This window comes from Balaenoptera borealis, assembly GCF_965194805.1.
Source record: "Balaenoptera borealis genome assembly, chromosome: 11".
Lineage (NCBI taxonomy): Eukaryota > Metazoa > Chordata > Mammalia > Artiodactyla > Balaenopteridae > Balaenoptera > Balaenoptera borealis.
Window position 1 is genome coordinate 92,356,633 of NC_138868.1, and position 22,181 is coordinate 92,378,813.

At 39.0% G+C, this 22,181-nt stretch overlaps 1 protein-coding gene across 2 annotated transcripts in view; it reads right to left on the bottom strand.

Moving 5' to 3' along the window:
- Positions 1 to 2,625: 2,625 nt before the first annotated feature.
- The window catches only part of DDX10 (DEAD-box helicase 10), a 248,912-nt gene continuing 229,356 nt past the window's right edge, over positions 2,626 to 22,181 (bottom strand). The window contains exon 18 of one of the 2 annotated variants that reach the window (XM_082343478.1): positions 2,626 to 4,378. In XM_082343478.1, the coding sequence (XP_082199604.1) occupies positions 4,201 to 4,378 (178 nt within the window). In that variant the 3' untranslated portion in view covers positions 2,626 to 4,200. Of the gene's footprint in view, positions 4,379 to 13,906; positions 13,975 to 22,181 lie in introns of those variants that run through there. The other variant, XM_082343479.1, reaches the window with a different exon arrangement.

Here is a 22,181-nt window from a genome sequence, read left to right on the forward strand (position 1 = left end):
CCAATCACTCCCACCACAGGGCCTTTGCACTGGCTGTTCTCGCTACCTGGAATCCTCATCACCCCACTTTTAGAAAGGCCTCAACTCCAGCCTCCAAGAGGCTTTCCCTGACTGCCTTATCTCACGCCTGCCCCCACTCCACAAACACCTTGTTGTTCCCTTTTTCCCTCTTTATTTTCCCATAGCACTTACCATGATCTGAAATGCTCATGTGAATTCACTGTCTCCCCTATGTCTGCTTGAAGACCCCTGACTTCCCAGTGCCTGGCAGACAGTAGGTACTCAATAAATACCTACTGAATAAAAAAAAACAAAAACAAGAGAAGCCACCACAATGAGAAGCCCACGCACCGCAATGAAGAATAGCCCCTGCTCGCCGCAACTAGAGAAAGCCCACGCACAGCAACGAAGACCCAACACAGCCAAAAATAAATAAATAAATAAATAAATTTATTTAAAAAAAAAATGCCATGTTAAGCTTATGAGAGGGCAGTCCTCCAAAGCACTCTGCTGCTGAGTGTAGCTGCTCAGAGACTTACACATCTTAGGGATCGTTTTACATGAGTAAGTCTGATGAATGGCCTCTCTGCCTCAGTTAAGCATCAAGCAAGAATTGGTCTTTGGGTTGCAGGCCAAGAAACTACCCATGTCCTCCATCCTTCCTGTACTCCAGCAACAGCTTTCTCATTCAAAGAGCAGTCTTCCTTTTCCTGCCTGCTCTTTTCATAATGCACTGAAATTATGAATTTTCTTCTCTTTTTCCCTTTACTACATGACAGCAGGGGAGGGGACTGCTCTATTTCTCTTAAGTACAGGGCCTGGCACACAGTAGTTGCTGTATTGACATTTACTGAATGAACGAATGAATGCTTTTGCTCATTGGTTAAGTGCTTCTCTCATCTTTTCCTGTGAAGAACCCCAAGTCTCAGTGGATTTCTTGCTCCACAGGACTTGGAGGGGGCTGTAGGTCTGTTTCACATGTCTTCTCACCTTGTGCCCAGCCTGAAGCAGTATCCTCTCTGGTCCACGCTGGTCTTAGGGTAGAAGACAAGAGTGTAAGAGGGCTGATGGAAGCATCAGAGCACCTTAAAGCCTCTGTTTGTAACAGGCACACAGTCACTTCCACCACACTTCGTGGGCTAAAGTCAGTCACAGGGCCAAGTCCAACGTGAGCAGAGTGGGAAACTCATGCTTCTCCAAGGGAGGGAGGAGCTGGAGCTGCTGTCTGCTGAACAACAATGCCCAAGCTTTCTATCGGCACTATTCCCATGTTCTAATTCACTTTCAAATCAGCAAACTAAAATCCCCCACAATGTATATATTAAGTTAGGATCCATTCAGTTCCAGGAACAAAATACAATTCAAAGTAGTTTATGCAAAAAAGAAACTTACTGACCCATAATTAGGAAGTACAAGGAGCAGATACAGTTGAAGCCAAAGGGTTCAAATGATGCCATCAGGGCTCTCTCTCCATCTCTCCACTCTGCTCACCTCACGGTGCTGGTCTTATTCTCTCCAACCTCTCAGAAGCAGCCTCCATTTGACCAGAAAAAATTGCTGCCAAAGGTCCCAGATCGACATCCTCCCTTTTTAGGAATTCCCCATGGGTAAGGAATTTTTCTTTCATATTCTGTACTTTACTCTCAAGGAAGGAGTCTTTCTTTCTTTCTGTCCTTACCTGAGTATTATACCCACGTCTAGGCCAATCTCCGAGTCTAGGAAATAGCTTGGCCAGTCAGATTTAGGTCATGTGCCCCCAACTCCACCACAGCTAAAACAGTAACAATTTAGTCTACCGAAATATATGTTTGTTACCTGAGTTTTCAATCAGCACTATTCTGATGTTTTAACCAGTTTTCAAATTTCAGCAAGCTAAAGTTCCTTACAATGTATATATTAGGTCAGGATCCATTCAGGTCTAGGGACAGAATACAGCTCAAACTAGTTTATGAACCAAAGGCCTTGCAGTATATTTATTCAATGCTTACATATATAGAGTAAAAAATAAGTAAAAATTCCTTATTTGGATTAGAAAAAACAAAATCTACAACTGCATAGAGTGAATTCAATGGTAAACCTTTAGTTTTGTTTTTTTTTTAATTAATTAATTATTTTTGGCTGTGTTGGGTCTTCATAGCTGTGTGAGGGGGCTACTCTTCGTTGCAGTGCATAGGCTTCTCGTTGCGGCGACCTCTCTTGTTGCAGGGCATGGGCTCTAGGTGCATGGGCTTCAGCAGTTGTGGCACCTGGGCTTAGTTGCTCCACGGCATGTGGCATCTTCCTGGACCAGGGCTCAAACCCGTGTCGCCTGCATTGGCAGGCAGATTCTTAACCACTGTGCACCAGGGAAGCCCAAACCTTTAGTTTATATACTCTTGTGTCTTTTTGTCCTTTGAAAATATTCAAGAGATCCTGTACCAGAAACCTTAATTTCAAAATCATCCCAGGTTGTTATACCCCAAATTCCTTTCTCATCTGTTTTCTCCATTATAGTCATTCTTGCCCATTATAGCCATTTCATCCAGTTCTCATTTCCACCATTTTATATCCTTCCCACCAGAGGTAACAGAGCAATGCACTACCACACACTTTCAAAAACTGTCTTGGTTTTTCACTGTCCATTCATTAATTCAAAAAGCCTTTATTGAACCTATTATAGGGCAGGTGTGTTTGGCTCTGGGGATACACAGGAGGGATAAAACATATCCCTTATGCTCTCAAGAAACTTGTCTTACAACAGGGGCAACAGGCTTGTAAACAAATGTCTGAAACATTACATAATAAGCACTGCAACAGAAGTAAGAAACATGCCAGATCAATGCTATGAAGAGAATTCTGACAACATGGAAGATTGGCCTAGAAAAATGTGAGGTAGGAAGCACAATGACCAGTTAGGAGACCACTGCAGAAATCTGAGTAGGTCATGATGAGAATCTAACTCTGCCTGAAAGCAGAAGCTGTGAAGACAGAGAAGAAACAATGGAGATAAGAGAGTCATTATGAAGAAGAATCAATAGAACCATCAAAGCGAAGGGTGGGGAAAGGGAGAAGCTGAGCAGTCGTCAAGTTTCTCATTTTGAGGACTAAAAGGTGTTGGTGTTGCTCATGAGGATACCAAGCAAGCAAGCAGGAGAAACTTTTCCGAGACAAATATGGACTCAGGCTGAGAGGGAAGCAATTATGGATATTCCCTTCCTTGGATTCATGAATCATTTGTACCAGTAAGCAAAAATTATTTTTGTTTGTGCATGGAGTGGAAAGTAGGAAAGGGAGAGAATAAGGAGAAGGTGACAAATCTATGATCAAATCAGTGGTGTCATGGCCAAGGCACAGATTTCTTTCCCTGTGAAGAATTTGCCAGTTACTTATAACCAAAAGAGGCTCTGTCTTATTCTATTCATTATCAGGAGCTGGCTCTGGGCAGGGATCTGTGGTACCTGCTGAAAAAGGCACTTGTAGAAGACCTACAGCATACTAGGTGCTCACTAACAGATCTGGTTTTAGATCACAGAGTCTTCAGATTCAGGATTTCTATTTATAAATGGCTACCAAGTCTGCAAGTGTAAGTTAAATGATATCTTTAGGAAGGCTAATTTAAGAATATGAAAGATTCACTGTTTCAGGAATTGGCCCAGCATTTTAATCTTAAGAAACTTCCCTTGAGAATGCTCTCGTATTTCTGGATACAGTGAAAACATTAATATTTTATTTTATAGGAAACATGTTTGTTATTGATCATGGCAATTAAAAAATATTCATTTTTTCTCAGGGTTGGTCCATCATACTCATCATACTCTTTCTCTGAGCAATTTTGTTTAATATTACAGAGAAACTTCTGTATGGTAAGCAAGACAGGAATTTCCAACAATGAAACAAGGTCTCTAGAACTTGCCAGTAAAACAAAGGAAGCATTTCCAGTGATAAGATATAGGAACCCATGGATAAAATCTAACAGAGCACAGGCTGAAAAATGGGAGCAGGAAATTTTATAATCCACCATCACTCTGAGTTTTCTCTGGGATGGTGCAAGCATGGCCTGTGAAAGGGGCTTAGAGGTGTGATAGCTCCTGTCTGAAAGAATGGGTCCTTTGGGCATGGGACTCATGTTACCTAAGTGCCCCAAAGCCAACTGTTTTTTCAACTTCTTGCCCACATAATCATGACTAGAGGTTTCAAGGAGAAGACAAGAGCAAGTACTATTTAGCTTTGACTTTTGAGCAGATGTAACACCAGCTCTTCATCCTCGGCTAAAGACAGGCCTGTATCCAAAGGTTCTGAGGTTTCCCACTTGGTCTTCTTTCTGTCATGACTTGTGGGTCCCACGTCTTCCACTTCACTGTTGTTCCTTTTCCTCATTGCCTGCTTCTTCTTGGTATCACTGGTGGGAACAAATCCAATGATTTACTTTATAAATAAATAAATCCATTATTATGAAGTCAAACACTTAAAATAGAACAAAATTACCAATAACAGATACCTGGTAAAGTGATATTATTCAAGAGGGAAAGAAGCTATAACAACATCAGGCTATCTGTGTCATAGTAATTACCCTCCCATTAACAGATGTGGGGAGGGGGCCTATCATATACCAGGCACTGTGCAGGGTACATTGTATACACCGTGTCATCCAATCCTCACAGTAATTCTAGGAAGCTCTGGACATATCATTCACAATATGAGGATACCAACTGGCCCACATTCTGGCTCCAGACTGGCTCCAATCTGCGCTTGTCCTGTCACATCAAACCCTCTCTATATAGTTAGGTTATCATTTAGGTAGCAGTAATATCTGTTGTGATATATAGATCATGAATAAAATAGAACCTGAAATGTTAAGTTACAAATTACTTAAGACATCAAGTAAATCTGCCCCATTTAAATCTGTATCTAAGACTCACAAATGGTCTGAAGAAAACATAAACATTACTGCAGTATTCAGCACACACTTGAGGCATAGACCATAAAAATAAAACTAATTTCTGAAGGTAGAGAAAATCACTTGATACATTAAAATCAGAAGAAAAAGCAAAACATCCTCAAGGCATTTTAACATACCATCATCATGTTCAAAGATGACCGAATTATTGGATACAAGTTTAAAACAAAATAAAAAATCCATCTAGTAGCAATGGCAGTAGCAACTATTTATTTAAGGGCTTACCAAGGGCCTGGCACTGTGGTATATGCTTTACATAGATTACAACATTTCCCTTCATGACAATCCTTGGTGTGGTGAGCACTGGCCTCATTCTACAATGAGGTTAAAAGAGGTTAAATGATTGAACCCAGATTATGCACATGGAATTCAAACCCAGAGCTAAATTACTCTAAATTCAGCCCCAAAGCCAGACAATTGAAAGCAAAATGTATTCCAAGCATAAGATGTATTCCAAAAGAGAATAAACTGCTCAAGTTCCAACGGACTCTATTATGCCTTAAGAAGATAGTGGGGATATTAAAGTGAATGTGCCTAATCAGCATATCCAGTTCTGACCAGCCTGAAGCAAAACTGTAAACTATTTCCCCATTCACCTCCCAGAAATGCCCAGTACTCTGACTCAGCAGCAGGTTCTCTCTCACCACTGGAGGAAAGACAAACTATGAGGTTATTTACAGCTACAAATAATCATATTTTAAAAGGGTGGGTATGTACCTACAGACATGAACACGAAAGAGTTCCCTATAATGGGAATTCAGTCAGTAAAGAAAGTTACTCTTAGTGGAAAGAGGACTTTAAAAAAAAGTACTGGGCTTCCCTGGTGGTGCAGTGGTTGAGAATCTGCCTGCCAATGCAGGGGACATGGGTTCGAGCCCTGGTCTGGGAGGATCCCACATGCCGCGGAGCAACTAGACCCGTGAGCCACAACTACTGAGCCTGCGCGTCTGGAGCCTGTGCTCCACAACAAGAGAGGCTGCGACAGTGAGAGGCCTGTGCACCGCGATGAAGAGTGGCCCCCACTCGTCGCAACTAGAGAAAGCCCTCCCACAGAAACGAAGACAAAACACAGCCAAAAATAATAAATAAATAAATAAATACATAAAATTAAAAAAAAAAAAAAAAAAGTACTGAGTCCTAACCTGCTTGATTATGGCCAGCATGGTGCCAATTCCACTGGGCTAGAGTACCGTGATTTATTTGGAACAAGTTAGCACTGATTTTTGCCCTGCCTGTATTTCAAGTGCATCTAAGAGCAGCTCATCAGAAGCAGCCTAATTAGTGGGCTTTACTAACGTCTCCTTTCTTCATGTGCTCCTGCACACTATATTCTGTGCAGGAAACAGCTGGTTCAGATACTAAAAAAAAAAGATGGAAAATTTATGTAGATGGAAAATATTTTCAGAATTAGCAGCACTGCTGCTTTGCGGACCAGTTCAAATTTTAAAAAGATATTTTATAATTCTTTCCGTAGCAAAAAAGTGGTAATTGGTAGAACAAATTAATTATTAAATAATGATTTAGATATTCTACAGGTAACTTACTAAAAAAGGGGAAAATGTTATGAATCTAGAAAACATTTCATTTCCCCAAAAGGGAATAATGTAATAAATCTGGTAAACATTTAGCCAGAATATGGTCATAATTTGGTATCTTCAGAAAAGGACTCTTGGGGGGACCTTCAAGATGGCGGAGGAGTAAGACGTGGAGATCACCTTCCTCTCCACAAATACATCAGAAATACATCTACATGTGGAACAACTCCTACAGAACGCCTGCTTAACACTGGCAGAAGACCTCTATCTCCCAGAAGGCAAGAAACTCCCCACGTACCTGGGTACGGCAAAAGGAAAAAGAAAAAACAGAGACAAAAGAATAGGGACAGGACCTGCACCTCTGGGATGGAGCTGTGAAGGAGGAAAAGTTTCCACACCCTAAGAAGCCTCTTCTGGAGCCTCTGGTGGAGGGAAGCTTTGGAGCCACAGAGGAGAGCTCAGCAACAGGGGTGCAGAGGGAAAAGCGGAGAGATTCCCGCACACAGGATCAGTGCCAACCAGCACTTACCAACCTGAGAGGCTTGTCTGCTCACCCACCGGGGCGGGGGGGTGGGGCCGGGAGCTGAGGCTTGGGTTTCCGAGGTCAGGCCCCAGGGAGAGGACTGGGGTTGGCTGCGTGAACACAGCCTGAAGGGGGCTAGTGTGCCACACTTGGTAAGCCCTTAATAAATAGTTGCTACTGCCATTGCTACTAGATGGATTTTTTATTTTGTTTTAAACTTGCATCCAATAATTCGGTCATCTTTGAACATGATGATGGTATGTTAAAATGCCTTGAGGATGTTTTGCTTTTTCTTCTGATTTTACTGTATCAAGTGATTTTCTCTACCTTCAGAAATTAGTTTTATTTTTATGGTCTAGCCAGGAGGGAGTCCGGGAAAAAGTCTGGAACTGCCTAAGAGGAAAGAGACCATTGTTTTGGGGTACGCGAGGAGAGGGGATTCAGAGCACCGCCTAAATGAGCTCCAGAGATGGGCGCGAGCCACGGCTATCAGCGCGGACCCCAGAGACAGCCATGAAGCACTAAGGCTGCTGCCACTGCCACCAACAATCCTGTGCGGAAGCACAGGTCACTCTCCACATCCCTCCACCAGGAGCCTGTGCAGCCCGCCACTGCCAGGGTCCCGTGATCTAGGGACAACTTCCCCGGGAGAACACGTGGCACGCCTCAGGCTGTTGCAACATCATGCTGGCCTCTGCCGCCACAGGCTCACCCCGCATTCCAATTATGACTACCAGACCGTCCCTCCCCCTTGCCTGAGTGAGCCACAGCCCCTAATCAGCTGCTGCTTTAACCACCTCCTGGCTGGGCAGGGAACAGATACCTGAGGGTGACCTACATGCAGAGGTGGGGCCAAAACAAAGCTGAACTCCAGGACTGTGTGAACAAAGAAGAGAAAGGGACATTTCTCCGTGCAGCCTCAGGAGCAGTGGATTAAATCCCCACAATCAACTTGATGTACCCTGCATCAGTTGAATACCTGAACAGAGAATGAATCGTCCCAAAATTGAGGCGGTAGACTTCAGGAGCAACTGTAGACATGGGGTTTGCTGTCTGCGACTGGTTTGTTTCTGATATTTAGGTTTATCTTAGTTTAGTTTTTAGCGCTTGTTATCACTGGTGGATTTGTTTATTGGTTTGGTTGCTCTCTTCTTTATTTTTTGAAATATTATTCTCTTTATGTTAATAATTTTTAAATTTTTTCTTATTATTTTTTTATCTTTTATTTTTTTTCTTTCTTTTCTTCTCCCTTTTCTTCTGAGCTGTGTGGCCAACAGGGTCTTGGTGCTCTGGCCTGGTGTCAGGCCTGAGCCTCTGAGATGGGATAGCCAAGTTCAGGACACTGGACCACCAGAGACCTCCCGGCCCACGTAATACCAACTGGCAAGAGCTCTCCCAGAGATCTCCATCTCAGTGCTAAGACAAGCCTCACCCAACGGCCAGCAGTTGGACGCCCCATGCCAGACAACTAGTAAGATAGGAACACAACCCCATCGATTAGCAGAGAGGCTGCCTATAATCATACTAAATTGACAGACAACCCCAAAACACACCACCGGATGTGGCCCTGCCCACCAGAGAGACAAGATCGAGACTCACCCACCAGAACACAGGCACCAGTCCCCTACACCAGGAAGCCTACACAATGCACTGAACCAACCTCATCCATTGGGGGCAGACACCAAAAACAACATGAACTACGAAACTGCAGCCTGTGAAAAGGAGACCACAAACAGAGTAAGTTAAACAAAATAAGAAGACAGAGAAATATGCAGCAGATGAAGGAGTAAAGTAAAAACCCACCAGACCAAACAAATGAAGAGGAAATAGGCAGCCTACCTGAAAAAGAATTCAGAGTAATGATAGTAAAGATGATCCAAAATCTTGCAAATAGAATGGAGAAAATACAAGAAGCATTCAACAAGGACCTAGAAGAACTAAAGAGCAAACAAACAATGATGAACAACACAACAAATGAAATTAAAAATTCTCTAGAAGGAATTAATAGCAGAATAACTGAGGCAGAAGAACGGATAAGTGACCCAGAAGATAAAACAGTGGAAATAACTACCAAAGAGCAGAATAAAGAAAAAAGAATGAAAAGAATTGAGGACAGTCTCAGAGACCTCTGGGAGAAAATTAAACACACCAACATTCGAATTATAGGGGTCTCAGAAGAAGAAGAGAAAAAGAAAAGGTGTGAGAAAATATTTGAAGAGATTATAGTTGAAAACTTCCCTAACATGGGAAAGGAAACAGTCAAGTCCAGGAAGCGCAGAGAGCCCCATATAGGATAAATCCAAGGAAAAACATGCCAAGACACATATTAATCAAACTATCAAAAATTAAATACATAGAAAAAATATTAAAAGCAGCAAGGGAAAAGCAACAAATAACATATAAGGGAATCCCCATAAGGTTAGCAGCTGATCTTTCAGCAGAAACTCTGCAAGCCAGAAGGGAGTGGCAGGACATATTTAAAGTGATGAAAGAGAAAAACCTCCAACCAAGATTACTCTACCTGGCAAGAATCTCATTCAGATTTGAAGGAGAACTTAAAACCTTTACAGACAAGAAAAAGTTAAGAGAATTCACCACCACCAAACCAGCTTTACAACAAATGCTAAAGGAACTTCTCTAGGCAGGAAACACAAAAGAAGGAAAAGACCTACAAAAACAAACCCAAATCAATTAAGAAAATGGTAATAGGAACATACATATCGATAATGACCTCAAATGTAAATGGATTAAAAGCTCCAACCAAAAGACACAGACTGGCTGAATGGATACAAAAACAATACCCGTATATATGCTGTCTACAAGAGACTCACTTCAGACCTAGGGACACATTCAGACTGAAAGTGAGAGGAGGGAAAAAGATATTCCATGCATGTAAATCAAAAGAAAGCTGGAGTAGCCATTCTCATATCAGACAAAATAGACTTTAAAATAAAGACTATTACAAGAGACAAAGAAGGACACTACACAATGATCAAGGGATCAATCCAAGAAGAAGACATAACAATTGTAAATATTTATGCACCCAACATAGGAGCACCTCAATCCATAAGGCAAATGCTAACAGCCGTAAAGGGGGAAATCAAAAGTAACACAATAATAGTAGGGGACTTTAACACGCCACTTTCACCAATGGACAGATCATCCAAAATGAAAATAAATAAGGAAACACAAGCTTTAAATGATACATTAGACAAGATGGACTTAATTGATATTAATAGGACATTCCATCCAAAAACAACAGAATACACTTTCTCAAGTGCTCATGGAACATTCTCCAGGATAGATCATACCTTGTGTAACAAATCAAGCCTTGGTAAATTTAAGAAAATTGAAATCTTACCAAGTTTCCTTTCCGACTACAACACTATGAGACTGGATATCAACTACAAGAAAAAAACTGTACAAAATGCAAATACATGAAGGCTAAACAATACGCTACTAAATAACCAAGAGATCACTGAAGAAATCAAAGAGGAAATAAAAAATACCTAGAAACAAATGACAATGAAAATACGACGACCCAAAACCTATGGGATGCAGTAAAAGCAGTTCTCAGAGGGAAGTTTACAGCAATACAATCCTACCTCAAGAAACAAGAAACATCTCAACTAAACAACCTAACCTTACACCTAAAGCAATCAGAGAAAGAAGAACAAAAAAACTCAAAGTTAGCAGAAGGAAAGAAATCATAAAGATCAGATCAGAAATAAATGAAAAAGAAATGAAGAAAACAATAGTAAAGATCAATAAAACTAAAAGCTGGTTCTTTGAGAAGATAAACAAAATTGATAAACAATTAGCCAGACTCATCAAGAACAAAAGGGAGAAGACTCAAATCAACAGATTTAGAAATGAAAAAGGAGAAGTAACAACTGACACTGCAGAAATACAAAGGATCATGAGAGATTCATACAAGTCAACTATATGCCAATAAAATGGACAACCTGGAAGAAATGGACGAATTCTTAGAAAAGTACAACCTTCCAAGACTGCAACAGTTAGAAATAGAAAATATGAACAGACCAATCACAAGCACTGAAATTAAAACTGTGATTAAAATTCTTCAAACAAACAAAAGCCCAGGACCAGAGGGCTTCACAGGGGAATTCTATCAAACATTTAGAGAAGAGTTAACACCTATCCTTCTCAAACTCTTCCAAAAAATAGCAGAGGGAGGAACACTCCCAAACTCATTCTATGAGGCCACCATCACCCTGATACCAAAACCAGACAAATATGTCACAAGAAAAGAAAACTACAGGCCAATATCACTGATGTACATAGATGCAAAAATCTACAACAAAATACTAGCAAACAGAATCCAATAACGCATTAAAGGATCATACACCATGATCAAGTGGGATTTATCCCAGGAATGTGAGGATTTTTCAATACATGCAAATCAATCAATGTGATACACCATATTAAAAAATTGAAGGATAAAAACCATACGATGATCTCAATAGATGCAGAAAAAGCTTTTGACAAAATTCAACACCCATTTATGATAAAAACTCTCCAGAAAGTGGATATAGAGGGAACCTACCTCAACATAATAAAGGCCATATATGACAAATCCACAGCCAACATCGTTCTCAATGGTGAAAAACTGAAAACATTTCCTCTAAGATCAGGAACAAGACAAGGTTGTCCACTCTCACCACTATTATACAACATACTTTTAGAAGTTTTAGCCACAGCAAGCAGAGAAGAAAAAGAAATAAAAGGAATCCAAATCGGAAAAGAAGAAGTAAAACTGTCACTGTTTGCAGATGACATGACACTACATATAGAGAATCCTAAAGATGCTACCAGAAAACTACTAGAGCTAATCAATGATTTTGGTAAAGTAGCAGGATACAAAATTAATGCACAGTAATCTCTTGCATTCCTATACACTAATGACGAAAAATCTGAAAGGGAAAATAAGGAAACTATCCCATTTACCACTGTAACAAAAAGAATAAAATACATAGGGATAAACCTACCTAAGGAGACAAAAGACATGTATGCAGAAAACCTATAAGACACTGATGAAAGAAATTAAAGACGATACAAACAGATGGAGAGATATACCATGTTCTTGGATTGGAAGAATCAACACTGTGAAAATAACTACACTGCCCAAAGCCATCTACAGACTCAATGCAATCCCTATTAAACTACCAATGGCATTTTTCACAGAACTAGAACAAAACATTTCACAATTTGTGTGGAAACACAAAAGATCCTGAATAGCCAAAGCAATCTTGAGAAAGAAAAATGGAGTTGGATGAATCAGGCTCCCTGACTTCAGACTATACTACAAAGCTACAGTAATCAAGACAATATGGTACTGGCACAAAAACAGAAATATAGGTCAATGGAACAGGATAGAAAGCCCAGAGATAAACCCACACACATATGGTCACCTTATCTTTGATAAAGGAGAAAAGAATATACAATGGAGAAAAAAGAGCCTCTTCAATAAGTGGTGTTGGGAAAACTGGACAACTACATGTAAAAGAATGAATTAGAACACTTCCTAACACCGTACACAAAAATAAACTCAAAATGGATTAAAGACCTAAATGTAAGGCCAGACACTATAAAACTCATAGAGGAAAACACAGGCAGAACTCTCTGTGACATAAATCACAGCAAGATCCCTTTTGACTCACTTCCTAGAGTAATGGAAATAAAAACAAAAATAAACAAATGGGACCTAATGAAACTTAAAAGCTTTTGCACAGCAAAGGAAACTACAAACAAGACGAAAAGACAACTCTCAGAATGGGAGAAAATATTTGCAAATGAACCAACTGACAAAGGATTAATCTCCAAAATATAAAAGCAGCTCGTGCAGCTCAATATGAAAACAACAAACAACCCAATCCAAAAATGGGCAGAAGACCTCAATAGACATTTCTCCAAAGATATACAAATTGCCAACAAACACACGAAAGTGTACTCAACATCACTAATTATTAGAGAAATACAAATCAAAACTACAAGGAGATATCACCTCACACCGGTCAGAATGGCCATCATCAAAAAATCTACAAACAATAAATGCTGGAGAGGGTGTAGTGAAAAGGGAACCCTCTTGCACTGCTGGTGGGAATGTGAATTGATACAGCCACTATGGAGAACACTATGGAGGTTCTTTAAAAAACTAAAAATAGAACTACCATATGACCCAGCAATCCCACTACTATTATGGTTTACTCAGGGCATATACCCTGAGAAAACCATAATCCAAAAAGTCACATACCACAATGTTCATTGCAGCACTATTTACAATAGCCAGGACATGGAAGCAGCTTAAGTGTCCATCAACAGATGAATGGATAAAGAAGATGTGGCACATATATACAATGGAATATTACTCAGCCCTAAAAAGAAATGAAATTGAGTTATTTGTAGTCAGGTGGATGGACCTAGAGTCTGTCATACAGAGTGAAGTAAGTCAGAAAGAGAAAAACAAATATCGTATGCTAACACATATATATGGAATCTAAAAAACAAAAAAAAAAAGGTCATGAAGAACCTAGGGGCAAGATGGGAATAAAGACGCAAACCTACTAGAGAATGGACTTGAGGATATGGGGAGGGGGAAGGGTAAGCTGGGACAAAGTGACAGAGTAGGATGGACATATATACACTACCAAATGTAAAATAGATAGCTAGTGGGAAGCAGCCCCATAGCACAGGGAGATTAGCTCGGTGCTTTGTGACCACCTAGAGGGGTGGGATAGGGAGGGAGGGAGATGCAAGAGGGAAGAGATATGGGGATATATGTATATGTATAACTGATTCACTTTGTCATAAAGCAGAAACTAACACACCATTGTAAAGCAGTTATACTCCAATAAAGATGTTAAAAAAAAAAAGAAGTCATTCAATAAATGCCCACTCATCTGAAAGGCAGAAATCATGACCTTGTTGAAGGTTCTTTGGAGTCCTGAGAGGTACCGTTACTGCAATGAAGAAGACAATGTTCCATTAGACCTTGCTTCTAATTCAAGTTCCAACGGAGTCACAGAGCAGAGCTTTACTCATGGGAAAACTCCCACAGCACTCAGTCCGGTCTGTGGGTACACAGGCGCCAGTCTGCTGACCAATCCCCTGTTTTTAATAGCACAAGTTCCCAGTGTTCTAAATTTTGGCTTTGCATATGTTTTTCAAAATTATATAAATGGTCATGTTAAGGCTAAATTTAGTAATTCATTTTTCCAAACACATGACTTCTGTTAACACCCAGTCAGCGGATGGTTAAAATTTCACCATTACTGCAGCTTCCATGAGATGTAACGGGCAGCCATCTAACTTTTAAGTACTTACAGATTAACTACTACCTCCCTAATGGTATCTTAGTTTCCTCTTCCTTTGTCGCCATTACTTAACTATCTATATTTCTAGGTTCCATCCTTGGCCCTTTACTATTCTCACTTTACATATTCATTCTGAGTATTCTCATGCAGTTCAGTATTTCAACTATCTTCCATAGTGCTAATGACTTATAAAATATGCATCTTTATAGCCTAGAGTTCTTTCCTGACCACCAGATCAGCATATTCAGCTGGATCCTGGAAATCTCTATCTACATTTGCAAAGGCACTGCAAACTCAACATGCCCCTAACTACTACATGTTTTCCCCAAATCTATTCTTCCTCCTATATTTTCCTTCTGAGTGAACAGTAATACCCCTACTAAAAGCCTGGAAGTCGTCCTTTAACTACTTCTTCTTCACCTCCTTAATTTAATTGATCATTTCTTCACTAATCTCTCTCAAACCCATCTAAGTCTTTCTAGTGCCTCTGTAACTATTTGTTGTTCGTTCCCCTCCTGACTCAGCTCTGGGAAGCCTCCCCAGACCATCCTAGTCTAGGTTAAGTGCCCTCTTAGGTGCCCCCTAGCACTATGCACTCCTCCATTACACCCTATGAAATGCTGTACTAAGACTGTCTATTTTACTTATCTGCTTCACTGATTAGATTCCAAGTTCCTTAAGGACAAAAACTGTCTTATTCTTTGCAGTCACATTGCCCTAGTATCCATAGGCTCAAAAAATACTTCTTGAATAATGACGAATAAACCCACTAGGCTAATAAGCTTCTATACTGCTAAATATCTGACTGGCCCACTCTTTATCATATAAAGTTAGGCACAGTAATCTCTAACTAAAACCACATTCTTACGTTCTTTGTGAGAGAGTATATAAGTGGACATTAAAATCTGTACTGCATTTTTTTTTCAAATCGCATATCATTAATCCCAAAGAAATCCAAAAGATCAAAGCTACAGTGAAAATTAAAACATTAATGGCATAAGGAAAATAATACTAGAAAGAAGCACCCAATAACCTCAGACTCAGAATAAAAAATGAAACAATACTTCAATATTACAGAAGGAGTATAACTTGCCATTTTGATTCAACAAAAAAAGAGTAATTTTGATTTTCTTTGAAACAATACATGTAACTTCTCTGGATTGTATATCTCATAATGTAAAGAACATCTTTTTCCCCCAGCATGTTTAATGTTGAAATGTCTGCTTTTTAAAATCAGTTACTTAACAGATAGTTTTACAAAAATTCTGGTATGGAAGAAAGTGGCTTCGGAGTCAGACCTGACTCAAATGCTAGCAAATGCCTAAAACTTTGGAAAACTGCTTAACTTCATGGAGTGTTAATTCCCTAATTTGTAAAATGTGATTAATATCTACCTCATGCAAGATAAGTGATATACGCACAGTAAATGCATTATAAATATTAATTATAGTATCTCCAAATCCCGTTGACGGGAACTAACTTCTCTCTTTTTTATTAAAGTACAGTCGATTTACAATATTATGTTAGTTTCAGGTGTACAACATAGTAATTCAATATTTTTAAAGATAGTACTCCACGTAAAGTTACTACAAAATAACGGCTATATTTCCCTGTATTGGACAATATACCTTTGTTTCTTATTTACATTATACCTGGTAGTTTGTATCTCTTAATCCCAAACCCCTATCTTGACCCTCCCCTCTGTACTCTCCCCACTGGTAACCAATAGTGGTAACCATTAGTTTGTTTTCTTTATCTGGGTCTGTTTCTGTTCTCTTATATACATTCATCTGTTTTCTTTTTTAGATTCCACATATAAATGATAACATACAGATTTTTTCTTTCTCTGTCTGACTTACTTCACTAAGCATAATACTCTCTAGGTCTATCCATGTTGTTGCAAATGGCATTATTTCGTTCTTTTTTATGGCTGAGTAATATTCCACTGTATATATATTCAAAAAGAGTTGATACACCATCAATACATTATAACCTAAATAATTAGGCATAAAAATACATTCAAGTTTTCTCCTCTTACCCCCAATGAATGGCATGGTGCTTTAACTCATAACCTGAAATACCTTCCCAGTCTTCAATTGGAGTAATCAGTCCATCTTAACTTCACTCTCCTGTTCTCATCAACTTCATGCTGGCATACACCTTTCTAATGAGTTGCCACTTTACGGACTAGAATAGCAGCTGCTTCTTATCCTCATCACCTTCCATGAAACCAATCAGAATCATAGTCGGAACAGACACATGGTTGAAGGATGATGGAATGAAAAAAAGCCGAGGAATCTCCTCTGGCAGGAATATACATAATTATAAAGAGTTGCTATTAGGGTAAATATTTAAATTGAATATTAAATAATTATTTATTTGATATTAATATTAAACATTAATTTAAATATTTAAATTTTAATAATTGTCCAAGCAATTCATGGTTAGAACGTTAGGATGAATGATTCCTTCTTTCCTAAAGAGAGGGCTTTCAATAATTCTTCAGGTCTCACTTCAGAGAAGTTTTTCCTAACCACTTTATATAAAGCAAACTCTCCCAATTCCTCTCTAGTTACCCTACATTTACCACTTTCATGGCCCTTATCACCATCTCTTCTCTTTACTTACATTCTCTCACTGGAATATAAGCTTTATGAGGGCTGGGATCTAGTATCTCTATTGCTCTATGCCAAGCACATAGTAAACTTCCAGTGTGTTTAATTCCTGAATAATGGAAACGTTGAGGAAGAAGAACAGACAAGTGAAGACATTTCCCACATTCCAATTTGGTAATATGGACTCTTTATCCATACATTGAATAGGATATGTTAATGACATTATTTTCATTATATCATGCATCACTTCAACCTAGTCTGTAGGATAGTTTTGCAGACTGTTTTGAATATAGGGCCTGCCATGTTGTGTATCTGAGGCTTAATGAATGATTTTGATGAGGAAAAAGGAAAGTTGATATCCCAGAAGACATTCAATTCTATTCTTGTAAATGTATATACTCATTTAAAAACTCCTGCCACAGTTTTGCTTTTAGTAATTAAAATGATTATCATATATTAATGACTCTATTACATATCATACTCTGCTTTCTTTTCACCCTAATTAGATCTTCATGGTAACCTTGGCAAGGTAAGAATTATCATCTGATAAAGAAAGACTGATGAAGAAAACTGAGGGTCAGAGAGGTTAAGTAACTTAATGTGTCCATGGTCCACAACTTGTAAAAGAAAGTAACATTCAAACTTAGGTCTGTCTATCTGACTCCAAAAGTCACAATTATCCCACAGGGCGAAGTAGCCTGCCTTTGTTCTAACACAGACTTAATTTCACAAAACTCCTACTTCTCCACATGTTGCCAAGTTTAGGATACGTAATGTAGATCCATATTCCCAAACTATATGCGGTGGTGCATGTGGGCAAGTCATTCAGTCTCTGGGCTCATAGAACCATAGTACAGATGCATCTGAGACCATTCTTCCAGGAACAGACATACTTTAAATTCCTATGTATTAATACAGAAAGGCAAAAGGAGAGAGCCTGATTCCTTGATATAATATTTTTTCCATGTAGAGGAAACTACCAAGTCTTATTTGGCTTGATTTTTACAAATTCTCTCTCTGGCCCTTAGGAAGCTTTAGTCAACAGTCTTAACAGATGTAGAAAGGGATGGGACATTCCAACAAGAAGAATGTAACCATTAGTACCTGCCATGAATAGAAAGACTACTAATTGTTAAACAGCATACTTTAAATAAATGATGTGTGAATAAACTCCAATACAAGACATCAGAATGTCCTCTGTAACCTGGAAACCACGTTCCCTGGGCTACAAGGGTGCTGAATTTGGAACTGCTACTCCAAATCTCAAGAATGTTCCAAGTGCTGTCTGATATGATTGTGGCCAAGGCACTACAGAAGAAAAGATATGCTGGGAAAACTTTTCGACTTCTTCCCTGGTGTATGCAAGGCTTTATAGAAACACAGTGTAATGGAGTGAGCACTAAACTTCCAAGGACACTGGGGCAAGCAGTTCCAATAATTAAGTTACAAAATGGCAACCAGAATCACCAGGGATTCTGTAAACCTGATACTGGAAGACTGTGCAGCCAGAAAGCATCATGATGCCATATGTTAGAGCTCCTTACTTCTGTACTGGCTGCCTTTGTTCATGCACAATTAAGGCTGTGAAAGTTGGTGTGTGCTACATCATAAAATGGAGGACCAACATCACCATACAAGCCTGTTCAGAAATCTAACAAATGCCAGGACAAGGGGCTGCTGGAAGAAAGCACACTCCCTTTACTACAGTGTCTGTGCAGCTTTCAACCTCATGCTGTTTTCTCATTCTTTTTTGGAATGCAAAGGGAAGAAATCAGGTGAAACTGCAGACTGAGCTAGCTGCAAGGAAGCTGAGGACTGAGGTGGAGAGCGGAGTATTCACTCACAAAGAAACCCTTGGGTGTCCTTTTACAACATGCTGCCAAACTGTGTGTGGAAAGCTACCAAGAGTTCAGCATCTGAATGTCCAGTTTGTGCCCCTATGGTATAAAACTCTCCTTCTTGCATTCATATCAGTAAATGTAGCTTGGACTTTTTCTTAAAGAATTTTAAGCTAATAATAAATGACCTTGGGATCATTAAAAAATTCTCAGAGATCTCTATACCTATCCTTAAGTACTGGCACTCTGGTATTCAAATACGTTGTGCCAAAGACTTTCCCCTTATCATAAATTTTCACTTACAAGGCCATGGCAACAGTCCTAATGAAGATTAATTACTGCAGTACATTCCATAAAATCTGCCCAGTTTCCTTCTGATGGTGAAGGCTATCGCATATAGAAATGGAACTGAAAATGTATCATGTCCTTAATGTCTCTTTTCTAGCTGCTCGGTACTAGAAACGGATCTGTAAAAACAATTTAGTCAAAGAAAAGAGTGACTGGCTCAGCATTCATTACAAACATAACTGCAAGAGCAGACGATATCCTCTGAGATCAGAACTCTAATAATCAGAGAAGGCTGGGGATTGTGAGAAGGCAACAGTACACAAGGGACTGCAATCACACTACTGACCCGTGTACATGTTTCCTTCTAAAAACCACAAACATCATTTGGGACGGGCAAAAAGTTTTGGCTCCCCCAATCTCTATTTTTTTGGTTTATAAACCCACTTAAGAATTTGATGAAAACTCGTGATGCTTTTGCCAGATAAAGGCACGGGAGTGTCTGCTACATGCACACCCAAACCATCATTTTGCATACAAGTTCAAGATGTTTGAGATTCCCCTAAAGTTCATCCATGGAGTTCAGGTTAAGAACTTCTGCTCTGCAGCAATTTAGAAGACATACATGATTTCTCTTCTCCCAGATTAAAAAAAATATTTAAACACTCATACAAGTTGGGTTTATGTTATGGATTTTTCTTGCTACTAATCTGTATTAAAATATTTCTGCTCCCAAAAAGCACAACAGCTTTTCTCCTCAAACTACTTTCACTGATTAGTTTTTAATATTCAAGACCACCACCTACCCAATCATGTCCCCAATGTTCTAGCTATCTGGCAAAATTAAGTTTTACAGTTTAGACTAACTCTTCATTAGTCCTTCAAATGATTTCAAGAGAGAGAAAACCCAATGTTCAACAAAGTTATCCATTAAAGAATTACTTATAATAGCAAAAACAAAAGAAAACAAAACTAAACAACTAAACATGAGTATGACCTAAAATTCTAAAAGAGGAATGGATAAAGAAATTATGGCATAACTAAATGATGTAATATAGTCATTAGGTATTAATGCATTCTACATGAAGCAATGTGAAGTAAAAAAAAAAGGGTGGTGTCATTCTCAAGGATGGTTCTGAGAAAGTGTCATGTTCAACAGTCTTTTCGGTGAAAGCAAAGTCAACATGCACCATAATCAGGGCAGCAGCCAAGAGAACCCTACTAGGTGTTTCATCTACTAGATGAACCTACTAGGTGGTTCACCTTGGCCTCATGGCATCCTGAGCCATTCATCCATCTTCTTAGAGATCCTAGTATTTCTGAAACATGACAAACCCACCACTGTCACTGAGTGACAGTTATTCAATGGGTGTCTAAATGACAGAGGAGTAGAAAGCACAGGGCAAAACCTGACACTGCAAGTAAGGTCAAGCTGAGAGCTTCCTAAACCTCAAATTTCTCAAAATGTGTTTTCCCCATCCCAACCCTCACCTCAGAAAATAATGCCTTCCTTCCTCAATAGGTAGCAACCTTTCCCCTAAGAGTCCCAAGACAAATAATACTGCCTTCCCACTCCTCTCCCACCCTCCCCACTCCCCTCTCCCTGCTACCCCAACAATCTGCCTCAGAAGTTTGTCCATTCATGCTTTACATCACACAGGATATGCTTTTGTTTTGTTTTAGGGCAATGGCAAAAGGGAGAAAGACGAAAGGAACACAATTTAAAGAAAGTCAAGTAAATTAATTCTTCTTGTTATTCACAATTCATGTTAAGTGCTGATAAAAGCTCTATGAACTTTGATAGGTCATGAACTTTGTACTTCACAAAGAAGAAGAGATGACTGAGATTTTCTCTTGAAAGCTGCTAGGCATATTGGAATCAGAGATAAATCTCCTGAAGTTAAAAAAAAATAAAAGGAAAGAATGGCAGGCATACAATAAAGTCAATATATCACTGAGCTGAGCCAACTTCTTTCCATATCTACCACCCACAACTAGATTCACCAATGGACACTGGTTCAAGTAAGTGAAAACTATAGCCAATCCTATTTAACAATCACCTAGACTCTGAGTAAAAAAAATCCCTTAAAAAATCATCCCCTATATTTAGCACCAACGATGCCACCAATTAATATAAAATACATAATGTGTCATACTCAGCCCCAACCAAAACCAGTTAAGAAAGGAAAATGCTTTCTGGGAATTTTCCTTCCCCCCAAATTTATCTTTAATGCATACATATTTCTTTTCCAGGTGAAAAGTCTTCCATGTATTACAAAGCTGACTGTAAAGTTGTAGAAGAGTAGTTGCTGGGCAAAATTCACTGAAGAGTTGTCACAGAACACTAGGAGAAACCATACAGATTAAGTGGCTCATCTCCTTCATGTAAGAGAGAACTTTAAAGATGGGCAAGTTCACTCAAAAACAGAAAACTAGTATAAAACAGATTTTTAAAACAAAACAAATGGAAAACCAGACAAAAATCCTTGATCAGCCTTTTGATTCAGAACTGTGTCAGGCTAGGCAAAAAGAACAGCTAATTATATTAGATGTGAAAATTTACCCTGTACAGGAAAAGGTACCAATCCATATAGAGGTTTTCATGTCTAAATTATGCCAACAGTCTCAGTACAAATGACACGTGAGTGGTCTTATACCACCTAGAATAATCTACCAAATACCCCACCATATAACAATTCTTTATAAAGCAATCTGCCTTAGTCAGAGACTGTGTTCTGTGAAGAAAAGATTGATATAATGCAGTAACAGTCTAACCACAACCTTTTTCTTTCCCTTTTTTGCTTGAAAAAGGTTAAGATTATAAATATTAAAAACTTAATTTGACTGGATAATGAATATCTGGAACATCCAGCTGCTTCTTTTTCATCGTATTCAATACTTTGCAAATTTTCACATCATTAGCAATTCACATGAAGATGGCCATAAACCAAACATGATAAATGCTACTAGATATACAAAAATTAATCTTATATTACATGTTCAGGACCAAATCTCTCTCAGCTTGTGAGGCGCAGCTAAAAGGAACACTTTTATTGAAAGAAGAGTTTAACTGGAATATGGTTAGACACTTGTCTCACTTCAAAGGCCATATTCT